This window comes from Ascaphus truei, chromosome 7, assembly GCF_040206685.1.
Source record: "Ascaphus truei isolate aAscTru1 chromosome 7, aAscTru1.hap1, whole genome shotgun sequence".
Classification (NCBI taxonomy): Eukaryota; Metazoa; Chordata; class Amphibia; order Anura; family Ascaphidae; genus Ascaphus; species Ascaphus truei.
The window spans coordinates 71981325-71992507 of NC_134489.1; the positions used below are offsets into that span (position 1 = coordinate 71981325).

General features: G+C 32.3%; 2 protein-coding genes across 3 annotated transcripts in view; both read right to left on the reverse strand.

Annotated features, from left to right (window-relative positions):
- Window positions 1–11183, reverse strand: part of HOXD3 (homeobox D3) — a 59153-nt gene that overhangs the window by 42555 nt on the left and 5415 nt on the right. The window lies entirely within an intron of this gene.
- Window positions 2374–5518, reverse strand: HOXD10 (homeobox D10). Of its 2 annotated transcripts, none has more exons than XM_075606781.1 (2): window positions 4648–5518; window positions 2374–3183 (listed from the first exon to the last, which is right to left on the reverse strand). In XM_075606781.1, exons 1-2 carry the CDS (start codon window positions 5384–5386, stop codon window positions 2906–2908), a joined length of 1017 nt encoding a protein of 338 aa, XP_075462896.1. In that variant the 5' UTR covers window positions 5387–5518; the 3' UTR covers window positions 2374–2905. The 2 variants fall into 2 exon arrangements, with proteins under 2 accessions (XP_075462896.1, XP_075462895.1); XM_075606780.1 differs by having other exon boundaries at window positions 2374–3180; window positions 4648–5462.

Consider the following 11183-nt stretch of genomic DNA (forward strand, 5'->3'; position numbering starts at 1 on the left):
CTGTAAAAATGTAAAGCAGGTACTTGCAGGGACTATTTCTTTGCATGCGTTGAATGCATCCTGCCATTCATTTGTAATCACTTAGCTGAATTTGTTTAATTACCCTTTAAACTGTAGGGACCTACACTAGAGAACTCCAAGGAATGCATGTTCAGATTGTTGACCTATGAAAATAAAACTTGTTTTACTAGCTACAAACAAGGAGCCAAAAGCAAGCAACAAAATGCAATAGTGAAAGCACATTGTTGGTATTCAATATCGTCCAGCAACAGTTCATATTTACATATAAGAGTGTGTTCCAGGCTTAATGTGTGAAATGTATAAAACGTTCATCGTGTTTTTAAAAACAGGTGGAGGAGAACTATCATGATTTTTATGGGTTTCAATAAAAATTTTATGAGGTGCATTTGATTATACATTAATGTGCCCTATAATAAAATGGACTCAGAGAGCATTAAAAACCTCCACTGAACTGATCTGCTACTGGACTCTATTATTATTATTATTAGTAGTAGTACCAGTAGCTGTGTTATTTTCACTCATTATATATATATATATATATATATATATATATATATATATATATATATATATATATATATATATATATATATACACAGTTAGACATACATGAAAACATGAATATATCAATAGAAATGACCTTCCTTTTAAATACTCTTAAAGCGAGACTTAAAATCATAAAAGTCTAATGACAGAAGGTGTTTTTTTTTTTTTTGCTTTACAATTCCTGGCTTTAATATGATAAGAAATCCTGAAAGCTAGATACTTTTCATTGAACATTTCTAAGGTGCCCAGCAATAAAGAAATATTAGACCTAGTGCTGTTAAGTCAGATTGGGAGCATTTGCAGGAAGACACTTGGTTTATTGGTGTTATTTCCTGAAATAAAACAGCGTTTAATCTGAGCCCAGAGAAACTCCATGCAGTTCTGCCATAGACCGCCATGTTACTCTTAGGAAACAGAACTGCAAAATTAAGGAATATACTCCATGAGAATTTAACAAGGGTAAGGCACATACATGAATATTATTTCGTGATCTGTTATGACAAATTCCAATTCATTTTACAGTACACGTTACAGTTTAACTGATTGTATTTATCTTTGTACATACACTGTATCTCTTAATTGTTTACTATGTTCTTTTATTCAGGCTTCAGAGCTAACTTATTTTTAATTAAATTACTGTACCTTTCTGACTCAATCCTTTTATATTTTCTAATATACAGAATTGAGACATTCAGACAATATATTGTTTACACAAATTGGTGGAGAATGTTCATACTGTCAATAATTGCATTACATAGTACAATGTGTCAGATACGTGTATATTAGAAGTATGCTTTATACATTTTAGGGGCAGACCCATTGAGCACTCCACGTGTATTGTTAAATGACAAGACTAAATCGAGTCAAAATAGCTGTGTCAATATCTATTTTATATTTTACTTATAACAATAGTAGTTGTGCATAACAGAATTAACAGTAGTGATGTGTATACTGATGACCTGATGCCTGATTTTGCACTATGGTATTTTAAATATCCTTCAACTCACAAAGCTTGCATGTGAGATGTTAATAAACATTAATAATTTCAGCTTTAGTCACATCTTGTGCTATTTTTGTTGATGGGCTGAGTCAGATTTTGAATATTTCGTATCAGATTGCTAAACGCCAAAATATAGGCATTCATCTTATTGTATGATTTGGAAAACAAATGCAACCAATTGCAAGGGGGTTGGATAGCTTGGAAACCTGAATTAGCCATGTAGACTAAGCACTCCTTTCTCAAAATATACAACATATAAGGAATACAAACAGATATCTGAAGTGTTTACACCATTCATGATACAGGTATAATGCTGATCCACTTCGATCTAACACCAAAAGGCATATCTTTGTTAAAGGCCAGTTTAAGCTGTTTTTATAAATAAGTACAGTCGTTTAAAATAAGAGTTCGTATTTAACTACTTACCTGACACTAATACTCAAGGTGGGGGTGGGCTTTATATCCCTATACCACTGAATTATTTTTGGACAATATTTCTCTTGTTATCAAATTGTACATGACTGGAAATGTTTCAGTGAAATAAATATATTTGTACACACAAACATGTTTTAATTGTCCAAACAGGGATAAATATGAACATTGTGATACAAATTACCATGTTTTCATTTTCAAATGTACATGTGTAAAGAAAAACATGTTTAAATTGTCCAACAGGACTAAATATGACTGAGCATTCTGTGATTAAAAATGACCATATTTTTATGACAAAAAATAAATAAATAAAAAGAAACCAAAACAGTTTACACAGTTTATTGCATTATACATGCGAATAAAACATGCACACTAGGGACATATTGCTATTTTAGGACTATTATTCCACATACCACAAGAATAGTTCTACCATGAATACGATTCAAATAAGCTACACTACGACGGACATAGTCTCAGTAAATTTGAGCAGACATTTGCAGAAAATGTGCTTTTTTTCCCCAAAGTTTTTTTTTTAAAGAGTACTCATTTAGGTTAAAATCAAAAGGTCCATGTATTAGCACACATAAATACCATTTTAGTAAAAACATGAAAAAGTCACATTGCCTGGATTTTGAACAGTTCCAATAAGTTAAGACCAAATGATAAACTTCCATCACATTTACCCTGCCACACGATGAAAAAAAATAAATTACATGTGCTAGTTCTTGTTTTTATTTATATACTCATGGAAATACATATAGACACTTGCAGCACTAAAAAAAAAAATGACAAGGAATACCCACATTCTATATCACAGAAAAAAATATTCTGAAATGGTTTCAAAGTCTCTCCAGCTTTTAGCAATGGCTGATGCTTTGTCAAACGTTTAATATCATATGGATAGACTTAAGAAAAAGTCAGATTCGCGGTCAGTTCACGGATTCGGTTCTCTCTGCTCATCTTCTTTAGCTTCATTCTGCGGTTTTGAAACCAAATCTTGACCTGCCTGTCAGTGAGGTTTACACTCTTACTGATCTCTAGACGGCGCTCTCGTGTCAGATACATATTGAACAAGAACTCTTTTTCTAATTCCAGTGTTTGATGCTTAGTGTAAGGGCATCTCTTCTTTCTGCCACTCTTTGCAGTTAACCAATTGCTTGTTGGGGCATCAGACTTGATTTCTTCTATCATAATTAAAAGAAGAAACAAAACAAAAAAAAAAGAAAGAAAGAAAACAAATCTTATTCTTCTAAACTGGGTAGACTTGACAATGAACCTTAAAGCAAAATGTCTGACATAGTATTTTAAATGATGCCCAAAAGTATACATATCATTAATAGATTTAAATGTTGTTTTTATTAGTTTAAAATCATAATTTCCTAAGGCTTTTAGTAATATATATAAATTCATCAATAGATGTGTGTATATATATATATATATATGTATATATATATATATATATATATATATATATATATATATATGTGTGTGTGTGTGTGTGTGTGTGTGTGTGTGTGTAAGTGTTTATATATGCAAACATTATACACACACACACACACATATATACTCTAATGTATATATATACATGTGTGTGTGTGTGTGTGTGTAAATTCACACACACACATACACACTATATGTGTGTGTGTGTGTGTGTGTGTATATATATATATAAATAAACACACACACACACACACACACACTATATATATATATATATATATATATATATATATATATATAGTATTAACACACACTATATATACACATATATACAGTAATATTTCCATTTGCTATATATATATATATTCGCTTGTTAGCATTGCATTTTACAATTTTCAGAATATCACATGAAACAATCCAATTACTTCAGTACTTCATTGCTCTATCATTTAATTTGTATCATGTCTGTGAAAAAAATCCGTTTTGTACTATGTGGTTTTTAATGCCATTTGCTTTAAGATTCAATATTCAATAAACAGTACAGTAAATTAGAAATAAGTGTTTAAACGCATATAAGTGATTCTACCAACATATATTTAGCCACGCATTTTCTAAAGACAAAGTGTATCATTTACAAATTACACATTCTGGTATACCCAACATAATATATGGGAATCACATGAATTGTGTTTTATACTATATGAATTCTGATCAACTGAAAGCAACAATTGAAGCAGTTTTTTCAAAAATATTCTTTTCCGTTAAAACCTTTTATCTTCTAAATTTAATTTATTGAAACATTAAACTAAACATGAAGAAATATTGCCTTCATTTTGCACACATTTCTTAAATACACTATTAAAGTAAATATAAAGATAATCAGATATCCCACATATAATTATTTGGTAAAGGCAGGGCACAGCTAATTAACATTTAATGCTGCATTTTGATTGTGGCTTGGGTGTTGATGTTTCACATGCTGATTATTGTTCGTTTATACATATATGACCATATATATTGATTTTTGGTCTCTCCTGTGCAGGATGCTCCTCTTAAACACCTCGGAGACACAGAGCACATCCAGCTTAACATCTAGTTACCATTAAATGTAATGGGTGGTAATGCTTGTTAGTATTTTATACCGTGTTTTATGATGCTGGCGTGTTCAAGCTACACCATGCAATGGTTTAAACTTTTATAATACCGACCTTTACTTTCCTTCTCTTGTACTTCTGGGCTGGACACAGACACTTCTGCTAAGCAGCTGCGTTCCTCTTGCAATGTAGATTTGGACTCTGGACTTTCCACTTGAGGTACTTTCGCTGAGTCTTGGTTACTCGGATTTTCATTCATTTTCTTCTCCAGCTGAAGTTGTGAAGTTATCTGCGGTTTGGAAGCGCCGCGAGGGTTTAACTGTAACATTATAGTTGAACTCGTTTCAGGGTTATTATTGTACTCTTGGGTTTTCCCACTGGCGTAGGTCTGGCTCAGCCTAAAATATCCTGGGACAGGAACCTCGGGGTTATCAACAGGACAGTTGTCAGAAACCAACCTCTGGTATGATGGGACTTCTGTGGAAATGACTTTTGATCTCTTATCAGAATACATACAGCAATTGGTTTCTTCCTTAATATTGGTAGGAAATGAACAAGTGGGTATCTGTTGTGTAACAGGTTGGTCTATTCGACAAGATCTGTTCGGATCTGTCCAAGTGTCTACTTGAGGTATATAAGGATGTACATTCATACCCATATTTTGGTGATTGACTTCTCTTTTTGCCAGAGATGGAAGAAGTCCACAGGTTTGCATTCCATAAGTCCCAATGTCTGAGCTAGGTGGCATGTACATGCTGGCGTTGTTAGAATAGAAACTGTCACTTCTACAGGCACTGATCAAAGAATCTACTAAAAAAGTATTTGCAGCAGGAGAGCTGTTTGGAAAGGACATTTTGGGGAGGAATTTGAAGAAGAGAGATTGTGTCCTTTGTAGGCTGACATCTCTAGGAAAACATTCCCTGTGTAATTGTGGATGCCTCTGCACAACCACATGACAAGTAAGCCAATGAGATTTGAAAATGGCCTTGAGCTGCTACCTCCCTGTGGGTCACGTGGTCCGTGGCCAGCCTGGGCTGCAGCTCAAATATGGTCAACAGCGACATCTACAAAGTCAAAGGGAAAGTGCTGTCCAAGTGCTCTCCTATAGCAGCCCTGGCGCACTGCGCTGATTTAAGGTTATTTTTTATATGCCAACAAGATGATTCCGTTTCCACGGAAATACTAACATCTGTATGCATCAACTTGCTAAAAAAAAACAAACAAAAAAAACACAGCCAGTGACAACACAGAACAGATCCATTCTAGAGTTAATATATATATTCTTTTTTTTTCATATGCCCATAAAGCAAAATCACATCAGCGCGGTTTTTTTTTTTTTTTTTAAATGCTTTATATTCAATTTAACGAGTCCACTGACCTCATGGAAGCCTATTACTCCAGGATCTTGTGCAGTTTAGTACGGGAGAAAATAAAATGCAGTAAGTTTGATGAGGCAGATTCTTTTAAGATTTCTGGTGGAATGGATTTTTTTTTTTTTTTGGTGCTACTCACCTTTAAAGTTTTTTTGCACAACTGGATGTGTTGCAGCATAAACGTTTAAAAAAAAAAGTGTCATGATTATTATGCAAAGAAAGATGTGTTTTCCTTTTATGGATTTTGTAAAAGCATTGATTCCTGACAAGTTGAAGGTACAAAAGGTAGTGGAATTTATTAATACATATTAAGAAGAATCAGGGCGATCAATAAAATTCTCATCTACATTCTTGAGCTACTTGGTAATTTTCTTGCTTCTGAGGCTTTTTAAAGAGTTATACCCTCTGTTGCCACACATGGGAAGATATTTTATTAACAAATCAATCGAAACTTAGTAAAGGAGATGATTAATAGTTAAAACTTAGCATAATGGCGTTCGCATTATGAATTATTGAAAATTATACCATTGATTTTTACCCCACACTGCAACTGAAAAGGTCAATTTTTGTTCTAACACAAATTTTCAAATATTAAAAGCAATGCCTTTGTTAGAACTTGAATTTTATAGTTGTAGTGAGCCTCAACAATTATTCTCATTTGGTCATTGTAAATTTAGTAATGACTTTGCGCAGGAAGATAAATGACACAAACAGATAGTTTCTTGTTGCCTAGTGGTGTTGGCAATAAAACAATGACAGTTATTTTTGTTACGATCCCTCAATACTTCTAGTAGTAAATACATTTGAAATGGTGTAAAAAAAAAAAAAAGTTAGTATCTTACACACCCATTTGAGCTTCATTAGATCTAGTTCAGGATTGAGCAAATTCCAATTCACATTGGTTTTAGGATCACTTTTCGCAGGCATTTTATTTCCTATGCAGTTAAAACAATAAAATGTCTGGTTCTGTGGCAATGAGACAGACCTTTGATAAAATGAAACCCTTTCGCAGCTGCTCAAATACAACATCATTGTCAGGTTAACAGCCAGTGGCTTTTACAACTGCTATTCGAAAGCCTGTGTGTTTTGCTGTGTTACAGCTTAAATTAGACTTTTATACATTTAACTTTAAGCAATATGTTTAAAAAGAAACACTTATGAGAAGCCTAACAGATAGCATTCAGGTTTATGTTATGCAGAATAGGTAATAGAGACTATCTTGCTGGTGTTGTTGAAATCTTTCTAAATAAGCATAAAAACAAGACATTTCTAACAAGAGACAATTTCAGGGTCTGCCAAAGACACCGAATACATTGCAAAATACAGCCTTCCCTACACTTAGTCACTATCTTTGCAGGTATCTCTGAAAACATAGCAAATATTAACAATAAAGCAGGCTTCTGCCCAACCCCAATTTTATTCCAAACGCCACTAAATTAATTTAAAAGTTGTATTTATTTTTTAAAATGCCACAATAGTCTTAATTCACTATTTTACAAAATGTTATGAAAAATCCCAACCGTTCTTTTCTACAGGAAATCCCTGCTTAAATACAGTGTATATCAATGCATTGGTCTTTCATTATCTGTTCTGCAGTATAAAGAATTTTACATTTATTTATCAGGAATTTGCTCATTTGATCAGAATAAACACAATCAACATGATTTTAGAGCTAAGTTAACTCAACAGCATAGTAATACATGTGGTTCACCAATGCCTCCTTCCTGAGAACAACATACAATATATTTCTCAACTCCAGAAAGTAAATATTCAAAACGTAATTAAGATGTAGATATGTCAATGGGTTCATATTTGGAGGCTATATTCATAACATTGAAACCTTTTTATAACATCTTACTGGTAAATGTAATTACACGCAATAATTGAAAATAGCATTAGTAATACATAGATTGTTTAAACAATACACAAAACAATGTCATGTACTCTCTCACACACCTGAAATATGGATACCTTAAACCTCGTCAATAAATTACATTTACACACTCACTCACTCACACAAATATATATATATATGTGTGTGTGTGTGTGTGTGTGTGTGTGTGTGTGTGTGTGCGTGTGTGTGTGTGTGTGTGTGTGTGTGTGTGTGTGTGTGTGTGTGTGGGGGGGGGGGGCATCTATCTATCTATTTATCTATCTATCTATCTATCTATCTATCTATCTATCTATCTATCTATCTATCTATCTATCTATCTATCTATCTATCTATATATATATATATATATATATATATATATATATATATATATATAGTGTATGAATCCAAATATTGAATCATCAGGGGCTATTTTTTCGAGATGCACCCTCAAGTACATCATACACAAAATGCTTGGCACGTTAGATTAGTATTTCTGCATATGTTCCGTTCAGTGGGAAACATTTTTTTTTTTACTCACTGCATCATATCCACGATTTCCAATAGTTGCAATTCTAGTGTTGAATATATAATGGTTTGGTGTATATAGTTAACATTTTGCATTATTTCCTTTGACAATTTTGATAAAAGGGGTATGCTTGCTTTTCCAACAGCCACCCACTTCTAAAGGTAAAACCAAACTATCATTTTGTACGGCTATTATTATTATTTAACTCAAGAAACGGTGTGTGGCATTGAGCATTTTCTAATTACAAGGTATAAAGCAATTCGGTTACTGTCAAAATGTATTGCTTCACTTTATATTTAATAGTGAGTTATGGGCTAAAATACTAATCCACATTCAATGTGGATTATAAATAAGATCTATTCATTTGCGCACTATGGTCTATATACTATGTATAATGTCAGTATTCATTAAAATATTATACCAACTTCTCTATAATTATAGAATATGTTGCTTGACTGGCTCTTTATTTGTCAAATGTAGATTGTACTTTCAATTAGAAAGGTTTCAATTAAATCGAAAAAAGATTACAATCAGAATCAGCATTAGAGTTAGATTGGACATTGAATATTTTTTATTTAGGGAGCCAGTGTATAATATAAAACTCATAATAAAGAAAGACCTGCATGGGCTGTTTCACTGATGAAAAGAAAAAATATGACATTTTTTAATTATATATATATATATATATATATATATATATATATATATATATATATATATATATATATATATATTTGTGTGTGTGTGTTTCTCTAAACGGTTACATTTTTTATATAAAAAACGGTACCAGAATATCCCTAAATCTCAAGACACCAATGTGACATTTCAAACAAAACATATTTCAATCAGTTCACACTTTCCATTGAAAAAAGTATCAGCAATAATGTACACTGACTTCTTTAGAAATAATATTGTGTATAAGAACTACAATTCTAAAATGTGGGTGTTTGAGCATTTGCCTCATAAAAGGCGCTTCTTGATTGCATGGCTGCAGTTTATTTTAAAGTTATATCATTGTTTATGTAGTAGATTCTTAGAATTGGCAAAATGATTACCTACATTTAAGAATTGTTCACGAAAATTAGAAAATGTAAACTCAAAATATACATCTAACGAATGAATAAAAGAGTTAGTAATTGCCATTGTGGAAGTATTTAAGGAGAAAGGCAAGAGAAAATATTTCTGTGTTGTGTCTTCTTTATAGCCTACAGCATATGCAGTCATAAATACCTTTGCAGACGATCCAATATCCACTGAAACAGTTTGTTTCAACTTTTAATTTTGGTCTAAGCTTTAAATTGTTTAACATGCAGGCATACAATGGCATGTCCACATTAATTTATGTAATGCACTTTTCTTTATATAAACTATATTGTTTTTATTATTTTTTTTATATGGAAAAAATATAGGAACACATTTATTTTTTAATTATTTATTTTGCGTTAAGAATATTTAGTTGCTGAGTTAACAATAATGTTTTAGGGGGGGGGGACTGCAGGACTCAAAAGCTTTGAACATCTATTTCAAAGAGTGTAATTTAATCTGTATTAGGGCACATTTTTCAATAGTTACATAAAAGGGATCGTGGCCGTGATATAGATACTAAAACAGGTATTACTTAAGCAATATTTCAGAGGAGTTGTTGCTCTTGAGAAAAATCTAGAATCCTTATGTGACTTGATTTCTAATTTATGGACAAAGCTCTGATATGATCATCGCTAACATAGGAGTCATTTTAAGTACAACAGTCGCCCTCTTGTGGATGTAATAAATAAAGCAAATTAAAATTTGGTAACTAGCTTTGTTTTAAATTGTGTGTAGCAACCGTGCACTATAATAATCTTTTCTTAGAAAGCACTACTTGGTAGGCGTCAAATTACGTATAAATACATTGTGATTTTAAATTGTATATCGAGTGGTATTTTCAAATCTATTAATTATTGATTACACGCCACACCATGTTTAAAGATTTTATCATTAATTTGTTGTTACTATTGACCACTGCATTAGAGCCCATTACAGCATTTAAATGGTGTTTATTACTGTCTAGAAAAACATGCCTAGTGTCATTACTTCCCCAGCATGCTACAGTATGTTTTTCCATGGGCTGTACATTTGATAATCAAATAAAACCTTATTATCCAAATATTTTTTTTTTTCATTCATACACGTTGAACTGTGTCTAACGTGGTGTAAATAAAATGAATTACTTAGCAACATCCAATACTTTGTAAACATATTTAATGCGTGTATTTAACAAGTTAAGAAAGATTTACCTTCATTTTTTTTCTAAATTCTAATTTCAGTCTCAGAGTCCAGAAATTTATATGTATACTGGTGGGTGGTAGCAAAAAAAAAATTATAATAGGAAAGCCTTAAGGCATTTCATTATTCGGGAAGGTGAAAGGTGATGACCTTGACATTTTGGAAGTTCAAAGGCAAATGCTTAGATTTTGCCCAAATTGAAGCAAATGTATTTTTTTCTTAACAATATATTTTTTTTATTTCTTTGTTCTCAGCTTCTTTTGGTGTGTCTGTTTCTGACTCGTTGTCGAACTTTACGTTTACACTATGCCAGCATAATAACGCCCACTAAGTGCCATTGAAGAAACCAGCCCCCTTTCTCACGTCTTGTCTTTATTGCTCTTTGCGGAAATCTCTTTTTAGCCCACCAGAAGGTGTATAATATAACCCAATTACGCTGTTTAGAACCCCATACTTTTATTGTGTTGTCTAGACAGTTCAAGGTTTTGTAAACAGCCTAGTAGGTCACGCCATATAAAGTGTAAAGGAGAAAGCTCTGCCAAATTATCCAGCCTACAAAATAAACAGAATTTTCAGATATCTCACTTTTGATCCTAAACCCTAGTTTCTT